This window comes from Pocillopora damicornis, chromosome 2, assembly GCF_964200805.1.
Source record: "Pocillopora damicornis chromosome 2, jaPocDami1.2, whole genome shotgun sequence".
NCBI classification, from domain to species: domain Eukaryota; kingdom Metazoa; phylum Cnidaria; class Anthozoa; order Scleractinia; family Pocilloporidae; genus Pocillopora; species Pocillopora damicornis.
The window spans coordinates 23291993-23315490 of NC_142671.1; the positions used below are offsets into that span (position 1 = coordinate 23291993).

At 35.9% G+C, this 23498-nt stretch overlaps 3 protein-coding genes across 5 annotated transcripts; 2 read left to right on the top strand and 1 right to left on the bottom strand.

Moving 5' to 3' along the window:
* The first annotated feature begins 510 nt into the window (after positions 1–510).
* On the top strand, positions 511–6751 carry LOC113667174 (sorting nexin-10B). 2 transcript variants are annotated; one of them, XM_027183002.2, is made up of 5 exons: positions 511–908; positions 3629–3709; positions 3834–3943; positions 4190–4291; positions 5222–6751. In XM_027183002.2, exons 1-5 carry the CDS (start codon positions 741–743, stop codon positions 5595–5597), a joined length of 837 nt encoding a protein of 278 aa, XP_027038803.2. In that variant the 5' UTR covers positions 511–740; the 3' UTR covers positions 5598–6751. The 2 variants fall into 2 exon arrangements, with proteins under 2 accessions (XP_027038803.2, XP_027038880.2); XM_027183079.2 differs by lacking the exon at positions 511–908 and adding an exon at positions 3162–3340.
* A 1078-nt stretch (positions 6752–7829) lies between these two features.
* Positions 7830–12349, bottom strand: LOC113685178 (nicotinamide/nicotinic acid mononucleotide adenylyltransferase 1). 2 transcript variants are annotated; one of them, XM_089195157.1, is made up of 8 exons: positions 12227–12349; positions 12017–12105; positions 10994–11061; positions 10822–10913; positions 9941–10026; positions 9253–9354; positions 8932–8990; positions 7830–8293 (listed from the first exon to the last, which is right to left on the bottom strand). In XM_089195157.1, the coding sequence occupies exons 1-8, from the start codon at positions 12312–12314 to the stop codon at positions 8197–8199; spliced, it is 681 nt and encodes a 226-aa protein (XP_089051283.1). In that variant the 5' UTR covers positions 12315–12349; the 3' UTR covers positions 7830–8196. The 2 variants fall into 2 exon arrangements, with proteins under 2 accessions (XP_089051283.1, XP_089051284.1); XM_089195158.1 differs by having other exon boundaries at positions 9248–9354.
* A 42-nt stretch (positions 12350–12391) lies between these two features.
* On the top strand, positions 12392–22882 carry LOC113667068 (casein kinase I). Its single transcript, XM_089195156.1, has 10 exons — positions 12392–12560; positions 13239–13382; positions 15528–15634; positions 16157–16283; positions 17495–17593; positions 17737–17876; positions 19071–19149; positions 19349–19423; positions 20013–20277; positions 20846–22882. The coding sequence occupies exons 2-10, from the start codon at positions 13260–13262 to the stop codon at positions 20854–20856; spliced, it is 1026 nt and encodes a 341-aa protein (XP_089051282.1). The 5' UTR covers positions 12392–12560; positions 13239–13259; the 3' UTR covers positions 20857–22882.
* The last annotated feature ends 616 nt before the right edge of the window (positions 22883–23498 follow it).

Here is a 23498-nt window from a genome sequence, read left to right on the forward strand (position 1 = left end):
GTTTGAACTAGGCCTTATTAAGTTATATGAGATGCAAATTTTTGGAAGATTTCTAGATTGGAGATTTGGCTCTGGCCTGACTTCTTGGCCTAGATATTCCAAACTGTGCTCTAAAAAGCATGAACAAACTAGTCATGAACACAAAATTTGCAGAAAATGTTGTTTAATTCAAACAATTTCTTTGCCCAACTGCTCCGTATCAAAGGTTACGATCGGTTTTAGCGAGACCGTTTTAAGGTCTGTGATGGGTACCCAAAGCGCCTTCAACAATCCCGAGATCCCGTGCGCCAAAGCACTAGTTTCCCTATTTTCTCAGATCATCGTCGAGTGCACGTGTGAAATAAATGCTGCTGAAGGACACAATGAGGGTAAAAAAAGGAAAAAATTGGGGTAAAAGGAAGGAACGGCTGTGGACTGACTTTTTGTTTCCTGTATCTGCGGTATGGCGCTCTAGCGCCATACCGCATAGCTAGTGTTTCTCTTTTGGCATGTCGGGCCAGTCCCCCTCTTTGCATTGAACTCCTTTCGGTTTAGAGGTTTGCGTTACTTCCGTGAAGCCATCAATTTTAGTGAAATTCGACCTTTGGGGAAGTGATAAATTTGGAAAACGTATCATCGCGATAACGAAACTGAAACTTGTTCCGGATAAACGGAAAGAGTAGTGGTTGTAGCAGTGCAGTGTATTTACATATGAGAATCAGCTGAATGTACTCTTGACGTCCCTCATCAGACTAGACGTGATGCTAACAACGTCTGAACACTCGAGGATATCTTTCCCTTTAAATCACATCCCTGTTAGCGTCAGGGAAACAACAACAGAATGTGTTTGTGAAAAGAAAATTAGTAGGATAGCATCGTCTGACGGCAGGATGAGAACACCATCTAAAGCTAAATATAGATCTGTGAAGGTTGGTTTGAAAGATGTGATTCTGTTTTATATATTGGGTATTGTGACAGTGAACTGAAGTGTTAATTTATGTTAAGCGAACTAGTTTTTCAAGTCATAACTCCAACTTTTTAATTTCTGAGCTTGATTACATGCCCCCACTCTGCATTGCTACTCATTTGGTGTCCTGTCCGATCGTATTTTTTTATCTTTTCTTTTTTATGGATAAATTTAAATATACAGGATCTCCTGTTCCAAAATGTCACTGAGGGGATTGTTAACTGTTTCCTAGCAGTTTCATACTACCTTAAATGCAAAAAATATATTGCGCAATTGACGGCCATCGTGCAGACAGATTATATGATTTCCTTTTTATAATCTTCAACCGAAAGCTTCCTTTTCACGAAGTATAACAAGTTCAGTGGTATAACAGGCTTCTTAACGTTGGAAAAGATACAAGTTAACACCCAATTTAAATCCAAAGATTTATTCAACAATGGCTATGCTATCACGCTTTAGAATATTAGGATATGAGAAACTAAACCACTCACTGAATATAGGATTCAGTCGAAAGTGCTACATTACAGAATCGCGCCCATTGAAAAACGTCGCACGGGAAAATGCAAATAAGCTAGAAAAGAGAAAGAGAGCATGCGTAACTTCACGCAGGCCTGTCAATCCGACTGTCAATCATGTAATCCCCCGTGTACGCAGTGTTCGAAAGTATTGTTTCTTGTGCAGACAACCGAAACGTAGCGCTTTTCATCGAAGAAGAATAGACGTAATTAGTGGCGTTATCTTGATTAGGTTATATTGTTTAAAAATCGGTCAGATGTAAAATTAAATTACCTTTCAAATGCCGGGTTTTCAATTTGTGTTAAGACTCAAATGCGGCAGATTTGCGAGGTTCGACCATCAACTTCGCCAAGAAAGCAAAACATCACAGAAATATTCCTTTTAGTAAAATTTCCGTACTGCCCCATACTATCGTAAAACAAATCTGTTTTCCCAATGGTAAAGTATTGTTTTTGTCACTCTATCCAAGAACTGAACGTATAATGTAGTGTGGGGCTGTGCGGAATTTTACCTTCCTTTTTGGCCCGTTATTGCCGTCAGTTTCAGATAACACGTCGGTAGTCTAATTACTTTTCGAAAAGTTTAAGTATACGTTGTAGATTCCCGCTCCACGTAGGTGCACGCTCACGCTCATAAGCTTACGGATGAACACTTCACGCTCTTTTGATATGCAAACGCAGCCCTCGCTCTTTACCGACGAAAAGAGCATTTCGTCACTTTGAAACAATGCTAATTGCTCCAATTGTATCTCCATTGTCTCTAAACGGACGCAAAGCGAAATTTTACAACTCCCGTTTGGGAATTTGTCAATTCAGATCTAAAGCGACCGAAGTTGGCGGTGAGCGTTTGCAACCTCATTCCTAGGTCATTGCGCCCGCAAAGCATCATGGATACCCCACTTTTCTCGGGCGACGCTTTTCAATGGGCGCGATTCCGTAATGTACTTCAGCTTACGAGCAACTAGGAGCCGATGATAATGAACTGCTGTCTTAGAAAGATTTAGAAATAGTCATTGTTTTTTTTGGACCCTATTCTGAAAACATGTTAAACAGATGACAAAAATGTCAACCTTTGAGCTTCGTCAGGTTTATCGATGGGGCTATCGTAATGAGATTTTGTCGCTTTTGTCGTCAATACTTCTGGGAGTTGCAGAGTAAATTACGCTTCCATAAAACGGCAGAACATTTTCGGAAGGAAAAAATCGCAAGTTCTACCAGGCCTATATAATCAATTTTAATCGTTGAATGTAAGGGTTGTATTCACGCGTAGGTAAACGAAAAAGCAAAGTCACCCTCCGTAGCACACGTTGCGTTACAAAAAAAAAGGAGAAATCAACAAAAGCCTTTAGAAAGATGGTTTGACCAATCAAAAGAACTTGGAAAAGCTTGTTGCATGTCGTTAATTGATCTTCGCTCAGAGCAAACCTTCCATGAAATAGTTGCGCTTTAAAAATCATTTTCGAAAGCAAAGGAAAACATCGTGACGTTGTCGAATCAGGCTTTTACATGTATTCAAATTTTAAAATCAAACACTTCACACATTCCTGCACGTCACGCATAGTTGAAGTCACGTGCAGGTAAAACGTGAGTGAAGATTGCGTTATTCATTGCATTAAAAAAAACTTTCAATCGACCAATCACAGGAAAGTGTGAGGCGTGACGTAAAAATGACCTTCGTTCGCAGCAGGTTGAATCACATGACAAGTCATGTGCTTATCTTATGTATTACTCTTGCGTCAGGCGATCCTTCGTGTTTGTGCCGGCTATTACTACAACGCTCTTTGCTTTTGGATGTTTCGTAGATTATAGAATGCACTTTGATTTGTCCATCACTCCATAGTAACGATAGAAAATGACTATATCTAAAAAGGACCGTGAAGTAAGTTGTGTTTCGGAAACATCTCATTTTGTATTTACAGTATGACGGTCGAAGAGCAAGTTCCCTTTTTGGCGCGTATATGTTTACACTAACGAGCCGTTAATTTTTCGATCGTCGTTTCGATACCCACATCTTCTCTTCCCTTTTATCTAGAAAATGTTTTGTTATCGTATATTTTTTAATTGATTTTTACTCGAAGTGAATTTAACGTTGCGACCTGTAATGTCACTGAAGCAGTGTCCTCTGAGTAAACTGATAAATTTTGGTGTTGATTTGTTTGTTCTTCAGACCGTGAAGGTTCTCGTGAGCAACCCAAAACTTCATAACTGCTCCCGCAGCAAGTTTGTTGACTATGAGATTAACATAGAGGTGGGTTTTATTTGGTTAACAGACGGTATTATTACTTTCGTTCTAGCCCTATCAGATATATCGTATTTCTGGCACAAGCGGCTGACATAGTTGATATTCTTATTGCTTCTCGTTTTTGTTTTAGACTAACAACAAGGCCTTCTTCAGTAAACGCTCTAGTGTTAGAAGAAGATATTCTGATTTTTGCTGGCTTAGAGCAAAGCTTTCCAGCACAGATATCAGCGGATTAGGAGGGTACGTTTTGTAGATCTCGTGATTGAATACGAGTTTTTACTACTTTGGTGTGCCATCTTGCTCAGTCTTCTTATTAATTTTCTTTTCTCCATCTTTGTAACCAGCAAGAAATGATTTTTGTAAATATATGTTGTCTGTTGCCGTTGCGTTTTTCTAAGCGTTTTTCTTTCATTTACCCCCTGATCTTGACCAGTTTCTTTCAGTGCTTTTCTCTTGTTTCTCTAATATATAGTCTTCTCTCATTAGGGAAACAAGTATTCCAACCCTACCTCCAAAGAGTTATTTTAGCAGATTTGATAAAGGAGTGATTGATTCTAGGCGGGAAGGATTTCAACATTTCTTAAGCGAGTGAGTATTTATTGTTTTGTACGTGGAAATCATGCTGTGATTCTATGTTCTCACTTGTCTTAAAGGAATGAATAAGTTTGAGTAAGATATTCTAGAGCTAAAAGAAAGAAAATGGGCAATCTGAGCAATGATCCTGGCAGATGTCCTGCAATTTAGCAATTACAGACAAGAAGTCTGAAAAATTTTAGGCTTTGATGAGATTCAAACCCATGTATCCTTGGTAATATTTGGAGTGTAATACAAATTGAGCTACCAAGCAATATGTTGGAAGCAAGATAATTTGGAGAGGGTTCATCTTTTAAAATGGCAAACTTTGGAGGTTGCTTAGTACCTAATAGCCCAAACTATTTGTCATCTTCTTGAAAATATGCAAAATTTTGGGTAGAATACATGCATGACATGTTGGGAGTGAAAAAATTTAAGATAGTTCATCTTATAAAATGGCAAACTTTGGAGGTTGCCTAGTACCTAATAACCCAAACTATTTTTCATCTTGAAAATATGCAAAATTTAGAGTAGAATATGTGCATGTTTTCTCCTTTGTGCGTTCAATTCTGAAACCAATATCTCTCTGGCATGGAATTAAATTAAATTTGTACAGCAGAACAAAAGCTTTTAATTTCAAGAATGAGGTATTATTTTAACACCATGATTAAGATAGTTAGTCAACTTACAGGGGTTAAAATGATGATACTGCTGTTATTAAACTTCAAGAGAGTTACATCACATCTCACTATGGGATTAACATCACACTACATCATGATGCAATTAACATGTGCTTAACACCTAGTTATGACATAATTGTGTAATATTATAAGACTTGTCACAAATTGCATAAGAATGTGAAATTGACTCAACTATTTGACTAGAGCAGGATGTGAAAGTTTTGTTGGTAAATGGTTAACCTCTTTGAAATGTTTTGTTTTTCAGAATCGTCAAGGTAAATAATTATCTATCATTTGCTGGTCTTCACCTATTCCTACAAACACAGCTCCCAATACAAGAAATTGAAGGCTTTCTAGAAGGAAAATATGGAGAGAATGCCTCTGTTGAAGACTTAATACACCCTACAACTCTTTCCAATTTAAATGAAGACAAAAAAACTTTATATGAATGCTCAAATGAAGACTGTACTTTGTTGACTTCCTCCAACTGGGACATTCCTTCTACAGACAATGCTTCAACTCATTGTGGGTCATATGAAGTCAACTCTGACAGACTTCTCTCTGATAGCTATAGCACTTCTTCAGGGTATCTGTCAAGCTCTGCAGAAAACAGCTCTTTCATGTACACAATGTACAGATGACTCTGAAGCAAGAGTTTGAATATTTTGTTTGGTTTTTTGGGCTTTTTTTTACAATAATTTGGTCTGTGATGTTTATTTGCAAGGCATGTTATAGGTCTTTATTTGCAAGTCAACTCTACAACTCTTCCATGAGACAAGGTGTTTTACATTGAAATGTTATTTTCAGTTATTTATTTTAACCAGCAAAGATTAGTTGAGGTTTGTTGGTTTGTTTGACTACAATCAAAGTTAAAAGCACATTTTGGGTCTAGTGATGAAGGAAAGGGTATAGAGAAACCCACATCAATAACTTCATTATTATACTTTTTATAATTTATTATTATTGTAATGTAATTTATTAACAGTTTATGTATAGAGATGCATATCTAGAGAATTTAGTTTATTACTGTATATATTCTATAATTGTGTTCGTGATTATAGAAATGCATGGGCTGTGTTTGGTGGAGGATTGCATCATATCTCACTATTATCACCTTGTTCGAGGTGATTATAGCATAGGTGCTGAATTTCAAAATGGCTACCTCATGTTTTGTCAATGTTTCATAGAAACATAAATACAATTAATCAAAATTGTGAGCATCAGTTTCTTTATTTACAGAATTTACAACAGTCTGAAAGGACCTGAGCAATTATGCTTCAAGCTCAGTGAACATTTTTTAATAATATTCACTTCCTCTTTGGCAAATAATTGTGAATTAATTCATTATTCGTAGAGTAACACTAGTGAAAAATACTAGAGAAAATTTAATTTTGTTTAAAAGAATTGCTAATAGTGTACTGATGGAAAGTTTCTGTATATGTTCAATGGAAATTGTTTTTTTATGTAAATGCAAAGGAAATATTTAAAACTTTAGTTCCCAGGTGAGGAAGAATTCTACCTCTTGACTTGAAATGGTGACAATTTCAATCAAATGTACATTCTTTCTCTTCTTTACTTCCACCTCGCATTTACAATGAGTTATAATCAAGTCTTGTCAGTATATGGGAACAGGCTAATGCAAACCTAAAGTGTACTTTCATATTTTATTGCCAGCTAAGTGCAGGTCATCCCATTATTTTTAGCTTTGAAATTAATTCTTAATCTGGGACATGGAGGAAATAACACAAGACCTCTTTGTTACATTTGAAATAAAAGACACTGCTTCTGCTAAGAATAACCTTTTTAAAACATATCAATTAATGTGTTTGTGGATGTGGGATATTTGTTGGTTAAACGGTGAGGAAAGTTATTGGAACCCAAGGGCTCGAAATACAGTGCCCTCCATGGGTTGATTGGCATGGGAAATTTCAACTTTGGAAGGCTAAATTAATAAGCAACTGCCTGAGGGATCATAAAATGGCAGGCAATTAACACTTAGCCCTTCTCTAATCATGAATCCCAATGTCACAGGAAGTTTCCATTATGTTAAACCCTTCTGTTAGATATCTGAGGGTGTTGTGGAATGTGCTTTTATTATGTAATTTAGCATGGTATCTTAGGTCCCTTGCTGTGTTCAGGGTTGAGGACATGTTCACAAATAAAAGGTCTTTTTTGACTGGTTGTCTTGAAACCATTTAGGAAACCATGATTCAACCAGTTTGTACAAAACAAATTCAACAAAGAAAGCAGTGGCTCTGTAAAGGACACCAAACAGATTTTCAGTGGTTTATATTACTTAAATATCAAAGAAGTTGAAACTTTTTCAGGAAATGTTCAAAATATATGAATCTGATTGGCATCATTAATTTTGATTTTTCAAACTGCAGCGAAATTTTTCCCTTGAGGTCAGCAAATCTTAAATTTTCCATCCTTAATGTGTATTCTTGCTTGGTCAATTGGGAAACAAATGGAATGCATGCACTGATTAGAGGATCCACCTTACATCAGTAACTTTTCAGTACCCTGAAAAACATTGAGACAATGGAGTGACTGCTGGACTCTGGGGGAAAGAAATCTGGGTTTGAGACCTGCCTTGGTCATTGTGCTGTATACTTCTGTGGACCACTTCTTAGTATGCCCCCCTACTTACCAAGGAGTGTAAATGGCTATTGTGGAACTGAGAAGTAAGCTTGATACAGGGGGGAGGGGGAAATACCTGCCATTGAATAGTATCACATTCAGGGTGGATGGAATACTCCTAGTTGTGTTTCATGCAACAGAAACTATGATAAGCTTAGGCTGAGGGACTCCCTGCCCAAACTAATCCCTTTTCTCTATTTACCCTTGAGAAACCAAAAATAAATTAAAAAGTCTTGTTTACAAATGTTATTTAATAAAGAAGTTCACCTATCTCATATCTCATGTAAAATAATTCAATCTCTGTCCCAGTTTTTACATCAGAAAAAATGCTGGAACCCAAGGTTATACTTATTTGCTCTACTCCACTGACTGACTCTGATTACAACTGACATTTCTCGGAACTGATGTGTGCTACTTCATCAGGCTTCCTTGTGGCTAATTTGCTTGTACTTCCATTGAAAAGATTTTAAAAATCCACATGCATTTCATTGTACATCCTATTCTAAATAAAATACAAGTAAAACTTTTTTTGATGCTCTGACTCACTGATCATTGTTAAGTTGAAAGTAATGTTACTAACTCCTATCTTCAATCTTCTTGCTACTTTGTTGGAAAGTAAAGCTTGTTTTCCTTTATGTAGTCAATAACAGGGTCTGGAATCAAATACTTGACACTTTCACTTCTTCTTAAAGCTCTCCTGAGAGGAAAAACAATTATTATATAATAAGTATGCATTACTTTTATCAATCCTTAAGTTATTCTTCCCCTAAGAGTGACAAACATCTAATTTCTCCCTAAAATGTCATCCCAGAATGAAACATGAAGGTCATGAAATCAAAGGAAATGATCACCAACAGAAGAAGTTGCTGATTGGTTAACAAATTCCCCTTTTCAGCTCCTTACCAAATGAATAGGAAACAGTGTGGAGAATATGCATACTGACATCAGGATGTAAAGGATTAAATGATTTCTTTTCATGAATTTGCAGTTGCAGAAGTAGGAAAGATTGCATAAGATTGAGGTTAATGGATTTACATGAAAAAAATAGAAACTTCAACTTTTTTTCAGTGGTTGCCTTAATTAACTGGAATAAAAAAGACTAGTTTTTGAGAGAAAACATTTCCCCAAGGGAATCAGAATAATTACCAAAACTGGATTGCACTCAGAAAAAAGATTCGCCTCTGTGTACTTAATGCTGTAATGATGTTAGATTACATATTTTAAATGTCAGCCTTGAAGTTGCAACAATTCATGTTATTTTACTAGTCAAAAGCAGAGGACTTTGAAAGCCATCTTTGCCTCACTAAGTTAACAGAATCAATAAATTAATTTTACCTTATTTTTGTTGCACTAACATCATTTGATATCCACTCGGTGACAATGTGAATATTATTCTATTGAGCATGAAAAAGAATATTAAAGTAAATCAAACTTTCTGTTTATGTACCAGACAAGAAATCCTAAATAAGAAGCCCCTTTAACAGATTTCTGCCACAAGTTACATATCCACTAATTACAGAAATCAATAGTGAAAAGTTCTATAACTACAAAGCATATGCACATCTTTTCTTTGGTTAATGCTATCATGAGTGAAAAATTACCTTCTAGACTGAAATATTTATATCACTGAAATTGACAAAGTTGATATAAACTTACAATGTATTTTGTCAGGACATCTGACTCGTAGATGAAAGATTCCGGGTTGGATCCCACTCGCGATATGACAACAAGACCATGTTTCCCCACAATTTCTTCTATCTGCTCACCATGAGAAGCAAAACATATGTCTAGACATTTATTTATATAATAGTAACTATCACTTGTCAAATTATCAATCAAGGAAGGTTTAAAATGTTCACAAAAATAGGAAACATTGAAGTTGCTTGGCCATCCACCACCTATTGCCTCAGAGTCATCCTTCCAATTCAATGGAAAGGTTCAATAATTACCCCATTCACAATTACCTGCAGAAGAAATATCTACCTAATCTCACTTGGGTGCCAAGTGTATCAATTGCCACTCAAAACAGCTTTCTCTAGGATGTTTCTTTACAAACAGAACAGAAAAATGAGAACACCTGAAAGAGTGCCTCTGAATCAACAGATTAAATGGTTGAGTTCAACATTGTAAAAACAGTCTTATCTCTGAAAAGTTCGTTTCAATAACAATGCTATAATTTTCAAATTCTATTCAGCTTATTATGAAAAATTTGCACTTTGGTTGCCTAAATTTCAGTTCAAGTTCAAGCCATATTTTCTTCACAAGGCTTTATACTAATTTAAAAGATATAATTCCAGAAGCTCAATCTTTGATCAAATACTTACTGTGGATTTCTACTACTTACATCTTCATCTGCCCAAAGATTGGGTACAGCAAATGATTCCAAAAGATCAGCTCCACAAAGTAACTTCACAGTAGGGGGACTGGACCCTAGAGGGGAAAAAAATCTTTTTCACAAAAATAAAAATTATTTTGAGTGGTCTGAGATTTGGAAGTTTAGAAAAGTAGTCTTGTTCTATTGTTTAATTAACCTGGTTGTTTAAACTCGTGTGAGAGATAAAGTAGCCTCTCACACTGACATTCTTAGGGGCTTTTTCATGATTCCTCTCTTAGTTTACAAAAAGTGTGACAAGACCCATTGAGTGTCTGCGTGGGAAGCTGGAGACATGATGTACATCTAATGAGTAACACACTAAACTCTGAGCCAAAATATCTGAGTTCAAAACCTAGCCAGGATCATTGTATTCTTAGTCAAGACTATTTACCCTTACTGTGCTCTATTCACCCAAGGGTACAATGGAATCACAAAGGAATCATCAAGGAAACCTTACAAAATACTGGCAGGGAACCTGTGAAGGACTACCATTGCAAGGACAACCAGCCATACTCCTAGTACACTAGTAGCTTCATTCTACAAAGTTTTACAGCTATTGCTTCTTTCCCTCGGATTCAAATCTCAAGCAATGGCCGAGTTCGATAAGATCTATGTGCAAACTCTGTTCCCATGAGAAAAAAAAAACCAGCCAGCAATTTACAGTGGCTTTCAATCATTTCCTCCTCATCACCTTAATTAATAAATTCTACCCAAACATTAAAACCTGTGGCTCAGAGTACTGATTTAAGTACCAGAGAAAGCAAAAAAAGTTTTCTTTCATTTGTTACTTATCAGTGTCAACTTTCTCTCTACCAGGTCAATATACTACATGACAGCACACTGTAAATTACCTGGGAATTTAGTTACAACATCTTCAGCAAAATGTTTCAAAACTTTGGCTGTCTGTGTCCAACCAGCCTGCTTACTCTCCCAGTCATCCACACTACATGAAAAAAAATTATCATGAAATGTCATGATGTAACAAAACAACTTAGAAAGCTGAATCAAAGTCAAAGATGTTACCTTATCCAATCAGATGTTTGAACTCCAAGTCTACACATTTGTATTCTGTGTTCAGATTCAATTAGGTCCTAATGGGATTGAATTCAGAAAATCAGACTAGATCTGAGAAAAAGTTGCATGAAGTACATTTTGAGTTAGCCTCTACTAGGCTCTCTTCAGATGGACACAGTCAGAAAGCTGGTGAGTGCAAAACCATAAAGTTCCTTCTTTCAGTTGTTTTTCCCCCCCTCTTCTTGTGACCAAATGTCTCACACATGTTCATTGTTGGTATGTGGGAACATGACCAATAGTATGAAGACTACTGATGGTCAAAGGGAATTGGGCAAAGAGACAGAGAAAATACAAATTTTGAACTTGGCGGGAACTGAATGGAAATGAAGAAGGGGGGTGGGGGGGAAGGACAAGAAGGTAAAGGGTCCACTCAGTTCATTTCTACCCAAACCACTCCACAAGGCAGTTTGAAAGAAGATCCAACCTTACAGTTTCTTTTAACCCTTAACCTCTGAGAGTGTCTGGCTTCAAATTTCCCTTCACAGTATTACTCTTGAATCAAAATTCTAGGTCATGAGAATAAAGGAAATGATCACCAATGTAAGAAGCTCCTGATTGTCAAACAAATTCTCCTGTCAGCACCATAGGAATTATAAAGAGAATAGTGTAATGAATATGAATGCTAATGTTAGAGTGTAAAAGACTAATGAGAGTAAATTCCGACTCCTGATTATACAGGTGCACTTGAGCCATCTCTCGTTATACAAAAAAACAATTTATTTGTAATGGGATGCAGATGCCAATCAGTTAATTTACGTGTGAATTTTGAGAATTTTTGTATCAAAACGGTGGTCTGCCTTTTGGTTCAAAAGATTTATTTAAATAAGGTAATAATTGTTTATTCAGAGACAGGAGCCAGCTGAAATCAAAGGTGTCTTTGCCAAATATTTAGAAAACAATGTGTCAATAAATCCCAATCAAAACCTGAAACTTGTTGACAAAAGATCAAATTGCGGTTTTCAATTTACTAGCCTTTTTCTTGTATCCATCATTCACCGGAGAAAATATTCCTTGTACCACTGTATAAATACCCGTTTTGAGCAGAGCATCACGAGCAATTTCTGAAAAATCAGACCAAAAGCAAGAATCTCCAAAGAGCTATGACGAACTAGGGAACGGAAAATGTACGACAAATAACTGAAAATAAGAAAATATTATATTCCTCAAAAATTGCATCTTTACCAAACATCCTCAGGTGTAGGAAAGTGATAGGATTAAAAGAGCCGCAACTCAATAAGACAACTCTAGATTTCGAAGCAGCAGCCGCCATCTTCAAGTCACAAGTAATCGATATAAAAATATCGATTACCCCTGATGATGCCCCTAGTTACGTAGCATCCCATAATACTCTTTGTTTCAAGTAAGGAAAAACATGGAGGACATTCGATGAAATATGGAGATTAAGGATGTAATCTCAGTTTCTGTCAGTTTATGAGGGAAGCGCAGTCTTCGATCTCTTTCTTTCCGATAAAGCCAATGTCAGAGATAATTAGTCATTCTTTTTCTTCTTCATAAGGTAAGTAACATTGCCAAACAAAGGAGAAACGCTCCGGCAATGAATGTTCTTAAGGAAAGAGGCACGTTATGATTTGTTGAATTGGAATTGGATGTCATTTTCTTACAAGTAATAGATTAGTTCATTTGCACTTTCATCTAAAAAGGAGTAGGCTAGAGTGGAATTTTTCAGAGAATGGATACAAGAAGGAATGTAAATGCATGTATATAAATATATTGATGTATGTTTTGTAGTTCTGACCATGTCGATGGGTTGAATAATTTATGAAATATTAACCACAACAGGAGATGTCAAAATATAGCCTCTGAGGTACGCGAATAAGAATCAGGGATGAACTTTCAACCTTATAGATGTCAACAATTATTCTTGCGGGATACAAAAAAAGAAATTCCTTTGTTTCGAAATTTTGTATAACTTGAAATCTGTTGCGCTCTGTGTTGAGCAATTTCTCAGAGCGCTACCCCTCAGTTATATAATTATTGCTTCATAAGAGTACGCACGTCTTCAAGTAAACAGTACTTTTTGTATTAGATACATTTTTTAGCGACTTGATGCAAATTTTTTTCTAAAGCGTAATGCGGTTATTCGCAACGATCCTCAGCTTTGTACTGTGTTATTTATTCTCAGTTTTTCTCACCTCACTCCTTATTCCGTATATTTCTGTGTATTTTGTTTTAGTGTGATTATAAGGTTTCTAAAATGCAGAAACCTACCAGCGCTCGCTCGGAGTTTATCGTTGGAGGGAAATATAAATTGCAGCAGAAAATAGGCAGCGGGTCTTTTGGTGATATCTACAAAGGATTGAATATTACAAATGGCGAGGTTTGTATGGAGCAATATCACTATCCTTCCTTGGGTTATGGCAAACTTGGTTGTTGTTGTTTTTCCTTCCTCTAGAATTCTTGAAAAAAAAATTGGAAAAGAAATCTCATTTTCAGCATGACCTTACATTTGTATGTTGAAACTACTTAAAATAGCTTAGAAATAAACAAAATAGAACATATTTCTGTCATAGCCAATAAGTTCTAGGTCAATTATTATAGATACAAAATTCAAAGGTGTACTGTAGCTATTACATTTAGACTGTGTTTCTTGAATATCCTCATGTTCACCAAATTTTATTCTTGGAAGAACTGTTGTTATAGTATCTCTGCAAAGGTTATGAAAGCAACTTACTATGTGTTTATTGAACTCTGCCATCAATGATACAACCTTGTCAAATTCTGGTGATAAGACACTTCTGTATAAAAGTTATACTTTAGATTTTAAACAATTAATAGATATCCCAGTGATTTTTAGGCTGAAAAGCCATAAAATGTGTGAGTCTGTGTTATGTTTTAAGAAATTCATCACTGTCACAGCTGAAAAACTGTAATTTGTTCTGCATCAACTGAGCACTGGTTTAGAGTTGAATTGTATATCCTTTCTTAACACTTTACTGCCCAAGGGAAATGCCAATTTCTTTCTGAAATGAGAATGATGAACCATTGGACCAGGTATGATATATCATTTTAAAGGGGTTTTCTTGGGTATGCTATAAATGACACCAACAGGTGTGGAGAAGGTAACTGAAAAGACTGAGAATTGTCCAAAGTGAAAAATTAAAAAAACATTGAAATTTTTCATGCAACTGATCTCTTGATTCATCAGTTCCATTTTAGGGGGGTTGAATTTAATTACAAATTGTTATTCTAGTAGGCATTTTTATTAGCCAACACTGACAGAGTTAAAGATGAAATTACAGTTTTTATAACAGCAAAAAAGGAATTGAAACTAAAAACAATTTGAAATAAAAACATCCTTTATACATTTGATATTCCATCTTGTGTCCAGATAGTACATAATTTGCTAGTTCTGTGAATTTTGTGGATAGGCCTTATGCATTTTTGCATTGTAGTACATAATTTTCCCCACAAGCCTCACTCTAAAAGTGAAGATTGATGAAATTTGATGGGAAAATATTTCCATAACACTGAAATCAAAAGAAGACAGACATAAAAACAGCAAGGAGATGGTAAAGATTTGAGGAAAATGTTGTTGTTTGGGGTGATTTTCCATCAAATCATTCAATCAGGTGTAAGAGCCCAAACAGTGAATTCTAAAGGTGTCATTTGAATGACAACCAGTTGAAGACACAATAAGTAAATGTGGGCATTAAAATTATGTATAGCCTTAGCTGTTTTATCTTCCTTTCAGATGTTCAATGTGCTTTCAATTGTTGCCTAGGCAAACAACAATGCAAGCAAACTTTCATCACAAGTCATTTCTATATCAGTGTTTTTTTTCAAAGGTTTTTCAGTAGCCATAAAAACTACAGTAGCACAGGGAAAATCGGAAAGTGTATAGAGGGATTGAATATCTATTTCCCTAGTATCTATTCCATATTGTTGTCATTTAGTACTAATCAATCTTTTTGGGTATATACTAATGTGCAACAAAGGTTAAAATCAATTTCAGATGAAGACAGGTATTTAACTCTTTTGTCCTACTGAAATAGTGGCTGTCTCAGAATCAAGTAGCTGGTGAAAAGCCAGCTGCTTTTACTTCTGGAGAACAATGTATACAGTGTATGCATAACAATTGGAACTTGAAGTGGATTTTACTGACTTGTTTACCACAGAAAACAGTGATGACATGTTGTTAATTTTCTGAACCAACACTCCCTGTAGTAATTATGTTAAAATTAACATGATATTCATTCATCTATGCACAATTGTTTTAGTTCAATGCCTGAGCTGACTGATTTTCATTAAGTTACAACTTACAGTCCTAAAGATTTCCATCTTGTTCATATGAGGATATTTTTGCAGTAATAAATATTTGTTGAAAGTGAAATGGAGCTGTGTATTGTCACAGAAAAAATTTGAAACTCCATAGCCCAAGAATGGCTTCCAGTGGCTAAGAACTGACAGCAAATAAACAAATTCAATTTTCACTGTAACATCATTGAGACATCCTTTTTTGCAGGATGTGGCAGTTAAACTTGAATCCCAAAAAGCAAGACATCCACAACTGTTGTATGAGTCTAAGCTCTATAAGATATTACAAGGAGGAAATGGTATTCCTAAATTTAGGTATGGTACAGTTAAATCGCTTCTAATTTCTCCTTACAGTATAAACCTTAAATCAAATGTGCAGGTTATGAGAATAATAGAAATGATCAGCAATTCAAGAAGCTGATTTGAGACAAATTCTCTTCGTCATTACCAAAGAACATGTAAAGAAAACAGTGAAGAGAAAACAAATTTTTAAGCTTCAACTACAGCAGAATCAGTAAAAGTGAATAGTTTGGTTTTCCTTCCAGATATTTCTATCTCCATGTGCTTGCAGAGTTCATTTATGTGCATTATCTTTTCTTTGGATTTTTGTCCTATTGCTGCACTAAGTTAAAAAGTGCCCCCCCTCGATTGAGTGCTGTCCTTTCAATAAGGGCCCCCGCTTTTAGCAAAAATTTTAGATAAGGGTGTGGGTACTTGTTTGAGGAAATGTGGTATTTTACTTGAAAGGAACACATAATGTAATAGCTTGTGAAAAAAGCCTCTTTACGTAGATTTGGCTGTCCACTGGATTGTGATTGTGTTGTTTCATTTTTGCAGATGGTATGGTCAAGAGAGAGATTACAATGTGTTAGTGATGGATTTGTTAGGACCCAGCTTAGAAGACCTTTTTAATTTCTGCAATAGGAAGTTTACAATGAAAACAGTTCTCATGTTAGCTGACCAGGTTGGTCTTACAAGACATTTCCTACCATATTTAACAACTATTCATCTAAGGCAAAGTAAGGGAAAGCCCTGGAAATGATGTCAAGGGGACAGTTTAATAATATTCCCAAAGCCTTAGGCAAATAATTGTTTTAGTGTAATAGTTCAGTGCTTTCAAATTCTGTAGTAAATATTCATTTTGTTGAATCTTTTCTGTTTCAATTGTTTTGATTACTTGTATCAAGATAAAGAGCCAGTTTCACTTGAATTTGATAGGTTCATTTAATTCAATCAGCCAAAATTTCGTATCGCTCTTTTAAAAAGTGTTACTCCAAAATTAAGAGCATCTTTTGTGCTCTTCTGAACTGACTTTTCTTTATCGCATTCATCACTTCCTCGGTAACACTAACAAAGTGTGAGGCAGTCATTTTGAAATTTAGTGCTCCTGCTAATCTATAGATTTAGCCAAGCCTAAAAGCAGAGCTTGCATTTTTTTTTTCCCGCACATCTCAAGGGCACAACGCCTTGCCCTGGCCAGGACTAGAACCTGGGTTGTCCAACTCTGAGTCTAGTGCACTGACCACTGGACTGCTGAACAAAGCTGTGGCGCTGGCATGCCTGCAGTACAGGTGACCACGCATGTTAAAAGTAGCACCTTGTACGGTCGTACATCCAAACTTTTTCAGCTTGATGGGTTACTACTATTTTGTATAATTATGGGGCTATGCTCTGCTCTAATCATCTTGCAGGAGGTGATTGTAACAGGAGGCCTAAATTTCAAAATGACTGCTTTGTGTTTTGTTAGTGTTACAGAGGAAGTGATATAACACAATCCTCAACCAATCAGAGTATATGCATCTCTATAATCACCAAAGCAGTTATACTATTAACCCTTAAGTAAGGGAGTAATAAACATCTAATTTCTCCTTACAATATCACCCCTTAATCATACATCAAGGTCATGAGAATAAAGGAAACAATCACAAACTTCAAAAGTTCACAATTTTTAAAGAAATTCTCCTTGTCAGTACCTAGGAAATGTATAGAGATCATTAGAGAGAAAATATATACTAATGATAAGGTGTCAACTGATACTCACACTGATTCAAGATTATTTATCAACACCTAGGGGAGGTTATCCTTAAAACTTTTTGAAGCCACTGTTACTGTGTAATTTGCTCCACATTGTGTTTGCAAACATTTTGTCATCTTTGTCGAAATCTTTCCTTCCAGATGATAGGTCGCATTGAATATTTCCACAACAAGAATTTCATTCACCGAGATATTAAGCCAGACAATTTTCTAATGGGCACAAGCAGATGCTGTAACAAGGTGAACATGAAAAAACATTTAAAAACATAAACTTTTTGCCTGTTTTTCTTTCCTTTTCTCGCTCCTCATATCCTCGTATCTGTCAATAATTTGTAGTATTTAGCAAATTAATGATCTTTTTTAAATTTTATGTATTTCGATAGCTGTACATCATTGACTTTGGCTTAGCAAAGAAGTTTCGGGACAGTAAAACCAAGCAGCATATACCATACAGGGAAGACAAGAATCTCACAGGCACTGCTAGATATGCCAGCATAAATGCACACCTTGGAATTGAGCAATCGTGAGTAAATGTGATTTTTTTTATTGGGTCGTAGATGCAAGGGAGAAGTGATTAGATCACCAGATTTCATGTTATAAAGTTCTGGTATTAGTCCTAGCCAGTTCATTCTGATATTTGCTTGGACTATTTTGTAGTGCCTCTCTACACCTGGGAGAGAACATTTGTATTGGCAATCTGTCAGGGAAATCTTAAGAAATGCTTGGGAAGGGGGGGGGGGGAGGGTGGGAAAGGAGGGGTTGACATGCAATTTAACTCTTTAACTTCAATGAGTGACCAGTGACCAAGACAGAGTTTCTCCTTACAATATGAATACAATATCAAGCAGACAAGTGATGAGAAGAAAGAAAAATGTTAATTAGGGGATTCTAAGTTGATTCAATACCAAATTCTCCAAACTAATATCACAAGAACTGTATTAGTAGACAGTAAGGAGAATTACTTGTGAGATCTTGGGAGTTAAAGGGTTAATGGCATTTCAGAGTTCAGTGGTACTACTCTTAGTTTCTTTATTCTATGAAAATCAGGATAAGCTTTGTCAGATAGGGTCATATGACTCAAATACTGACTTTAATTGGTTATTGATAGATTCAAACTTCATTTCTCTTGGACATGCTTGATAACAGACTATTACTTCTTAATATTGTTGACAATAAATGTTATTCATTTGATGGTTTCCCGGATGTACGCAGCCCCTAAAAAGGGAATTACTTTATTTATTAATATCACTTTATCAGGCATTGTGATGCATTTTGTGGGATGAATTGGAGATTTTGGTGTGATTGTTCAGACAGTTTTGCCATCATTTTACGGTTCTCATTTTATCAACCCCCTCTAAAGTGACAGTAATATAGTAACAGAGTTTATGTTTTTGGGTATACCTGTGTCTTGGGGCCTTCTCAGAGTCATTTAACCCATGCCTTACAGCCTGGGCTTATCTGACTCTAAGTCACATCCAAAATGTATTTATGCCTGTGAACTTGAACTGTATTCTTTTTATTATAACATGCAACTGCCATACTTTAAACTTACTTGACCCTTGATTTCAGGGTTGTCTTGGTTACCTGTATGTTCATTCTTCTATCAATTTAGTCTAGTTTAGTTTGGTTAAGCAGACATCAGTCTGTCAGTAGTTTAATCTTCTCTTATACAAAATTATTAACAAGTGTTTCTTTAACTGTTTTCTCTCCACAACAGACGCCGAGATGACATGGAATCACTAGGATATGTATTAATGTACTTTGCCAGGAGCAGCCTTCCTTGGCAAGGACTTAAGGTTGTCTACCATTCTTGTAAACATTGTTTCTTTTTTTTTTGGTTTTTGTTTTTTGTTTTTTCTACAGGGCTATAGGGAAGAAGGGAAAAATGAGCAAAACAGGCCTTCAAAAACTTGATATACTTAGATGTTTTAACCAAGTTACATCTAGTGATATATTATAGTCATGACAACTTTTCATGATTTATCTTCTGTCCAGGCTGCTACAAAGAAACAGAAGTATGAAAGAATAAGTGAAAAAAAGATGTCCACACCAGTTGAAGTTCTTTGTAAAGTGAGTTGTTATGTTTTGTCTTTTCTTAGGCCCATTATTTGAATTTTTAAGAGAAAAATATGACACCTATAAAACCAAGAGAAAGTGTCCTAACATTTTTAGGGATATGGTACCACCTTTATTTTTTAAGTCTACAGTGGTTACTGGTGGGGCTAAAATGGTGCATTTGTAGAACATTACTGACAAAAACAGTTCTTCTCCAAAAAAAGGTTTTGGGGGGAAAATGGGCTGTAAGTGATAAAAAAGTATCTCATTCAGGAAGAGTAGTAAATCCACAAGTCACCCCAAGTGGTAGAAGACAGGAGAGACTTCCTAACCCTTAAACTTGTAGAAGTGATTAACATGTAACTTGCCCTATATTATCCATACATTATTCAGCAAACAGGTAATGAGAATACTCAAACTTATCAGGTACAAGTTGTTACCTTGATCTGACACTAAATTCCTGTAATTACATGGAGATGTCAAGGAAATGTGTGTAGCAAAAGGGGAGGATAAATAATCAGATCTTAGGAGTTAAAGGTGTGGCAAGTAGATTACTTTTTTTTCACATAAGCTTACAATGGTTGTTATTGTTGTTGTTTTGCAGGGTTTTCCTGCAGAGTTTGCCATGTATTTAAACTATTGCAGAGGATTAAAATTTGAAGAGGCACCAGATTACATGTATCTTCGCCAACTGTACAGAATTCTGTTCAGGACATTGAACCACCAGTATGACTACACATTTGATTGGACACTTCTGAAACAGAATGTAGGCCAACAATCTGCTGTTCCAATGAGTGCAGGGGCTACAGCTCTACCAGGAACAGCCCCACCGCAAACAACCAGTGCAAGACATAAACAACGCACACAACGTGAGTATTATGGTCAGTGATTAGTGCAGCAGGGGGGGGGGGGGGAAGGGGGGTGCTTCCAAGAAAAAGCCTAATGGGGATGGGCGGGGATGGGCCACATTTTCACACCCAGATTGACTATCACAGGGTTACACTTTTAATAGAGTTAAAAGACATTTTTAGGATTTTTGAGGATAGAAAATTCTGGAAAATTCTGGTTTGGAGGGATTTAGAAATAAAAAAAAATTAAATTCTTAATTAAAAGGTTGTTACCATCGGGATCACAACAATTACACTGGTCTAAAAATGACCAATATTGGATCTATAATTGGCCACAGAATAGACTATACTGCAGAAGGGGTTCTGAAAGGCCAGCAGCACACCTAACAAAAATTGACCCAAGTACCCCCACCCAGTGTTTTATTCATTTCTTTTTGTATCCTAGTAAATCTTTTGAAAAAGTTGCAAATGAGTGTTATTGGCATTTGAAAGTTAAAAAATGTAATCCAAACTCCTTCATTTGGAAATATAAGTCGACTTCTTCAGGATTCTTGACTGAAAGGAAAAATGTTTTTCTTTTTTCTTTCAGAAAGAAGATAGGTGCACATCATTAATTTGCATTTGAATTTCTAAACTGAAAAAACATCTCATTTTAAAATGAAGGAAAAGTGGGAATGAGTGATTCAGTGATGAGTAGATAAATTGTACACAACCGGTAGCATTTGGATCCATGAGTGATACAGTATCACCTTTAATTCACTTTACAAAAGTAATGTATACCTTCATAGCATCCTGTTAAGTTAATTTCTTTTGTAACTTCTAACATTTTATAGCAAGTGTCCTATTATTTAAAGATAGCTTTGAGAAACTAGTGTTGGTAATGAATTAAATACTGTTTTGTACTCAGTTTCTTTGCACCTATCCTTCACCAAAAACAAACAGAACATGTTGAAGTCTGACTTCATTTTCCCTACTCTTAAAATTGAACCATGCCAAGCTGGCTTAACAAGTATATCACGACTAAAGCTGTGGAAACTAAGTAGACCTAGTCTTAGTTATAAAATGAAAAATTTCTAATCAAACATGTTATACTTGTGAATTCCACATAGCAGAAAAGTTCATCCAATTTGACTTCAAAATTTACCCTATGCCTACTTTTGTCTAAGGTAAAGTTATCATTGTAGAGACAGATGTATTTTAGAATGATCTTGTGGTGGTTCATCAGTTGAGTTATGTCCCCAAGTTTGTTGACCACGCAACACCAAAAAAATGTTTCCAGAAATTGCACCTCAATTTTTTTGCCTAGTTGACTTTTAACTTCGGAAATCTAATTCCACTCTTTAACATTTGCTGTTTTGTCATCACGTTTAACACGTACGTTCTGTCAACCTGAGCTTAAGTTATTAATGTTTAATTTTTAAACAAACTCAGCATTTCTCTTTATAACACTTTTCTAATTCTGTGTGTGTACTGCTTTTCCATCAAACCAATTTTCCCTAACCAAAAGAGCAGAAACATCCAGTTCTTAACTTATTCTATGTTTCTTGGTAAAGATATCCATCAAAAATGAAAAAATATCAACCTCTTAGCTTTCCTCTATATGTTGTTTGGAGCTCTACATGAGAGAATTAAGCTGCCCGCCACAAGAACTACTCCAAAAGTCCATACTTGAATTGTCTACATATTTTATCCACAATTTTTTTTTTCGCTAGTGAGAATAGCAACCCTGGATTTCAAATGATATTTAGTGCGTTAGTAATTTAGTTCGTAGTGCATGTATAGTTATAGAATAGTATATTCAAGTTCTTTGTAGCCTGGGGATAACACACAGATGTTTGCGTGTGCTGCACAATGCAGAAGCAACAATTTTTAGTTTGGTTGTTTTATTATTAGCTTTGTTTTGGGTGAAAATGATTTGAATGAACAGTCAGAAAACGTTATCGGATTCAATTTGTTTCACTTTGTATTTATTGTAAAGTTAGTTTTGAGAGTGGTATGACTTAGATAACTCTTTAACTCCCATGGGTGAACAAGATTGAATTTCCTCTCACCGTTATCAGTACAATATCGAGCACAACAGTGATAGGGATAAAGAAAAACAACAATCTAGGGATTATTGGTGGATCCAATACCGAGTTCTCAGAACTAACATCATAAGAATTGTATGACAGGCTGTAAGGAGAATTACTTATGAGATCTTGGGAGTGAAAGGGTTACCAGCAAAAGTTGATTATAATCGTAAAGCAAGGAGTTTGTAAAAAGTTATTGAACTTAAATTAGCTTGAAAAGTATGCAAAGAAACTTTTAAATCGTGCTAAATATATGAACATTGATCTTATTTTTTGGTGAAAATGTAAAACCACTAGTTTTGTACTTAAACGAGTTGTTTTCGTAAAGTTTCTTCCATCGCCGCATTCAGAGTCATAAACACCTTATTCTGTAGTTGGCTTAGTAGATCTACGTTGTTTTCCGCTCATATATCACTGTACATCTTGTTTCTGTCAACTATTAGCAGTCAGTCAGATTATTTTATGATGCTAACCTAACGAAGACGGACATTGTAAATATTGCCTTCCACACAAAAATGAAACGTAACTTGAAGAGTAAATAAAGTTCCCGTTTTTAAGTGGTTGTAATTGTGTGTTCGCAAGACGCAGTTTGATTTGCAGGCTGTGCGCGACCTGACCCTGAGGGATACAAACTCGTCCCATTTCTTAATTCACGTTTTGGTCTTCCAGCGGAGCATCTTATCCGCGCGGCTGAAAAGCGAGAGGCTACTAGGAATTATGGGAATGACAGAGGACTCACCTTTTTTCCGACTCCTCTCACCTTATGCTTTTCGCTTAGAAACTCAATGAAGGAAACGTCATCAGAGTTGGCCTAGAATTTGAAAAAAATAACTATGCCAAAAGAAAACATAAGCTCCATCGATTAATTTGTGATAATTTTTTTTTGACATGTTGCTTCCGCGTGTTGACCTACATAAGGATGACTTGTTAAGTTCGGCGTCTGAATCAACAGGTGAACTTTTTCGAAATTGGGTCAGTCCCCATCTGGATTAAGTTCGGCTCATGAAATACTCGGCATCTTAAGAGATTCTTATAGTGGTCAAATGTTTGATATAGAGTGGAAATGATGTCGCAAACAAAGGGCGTGATGGGAAGGCTTTATGCAATCTCGATGGAAATATAACGCCGAGTTTCCTGCATACCGTACCTGTATTCTGTCTGGCTACACATTCT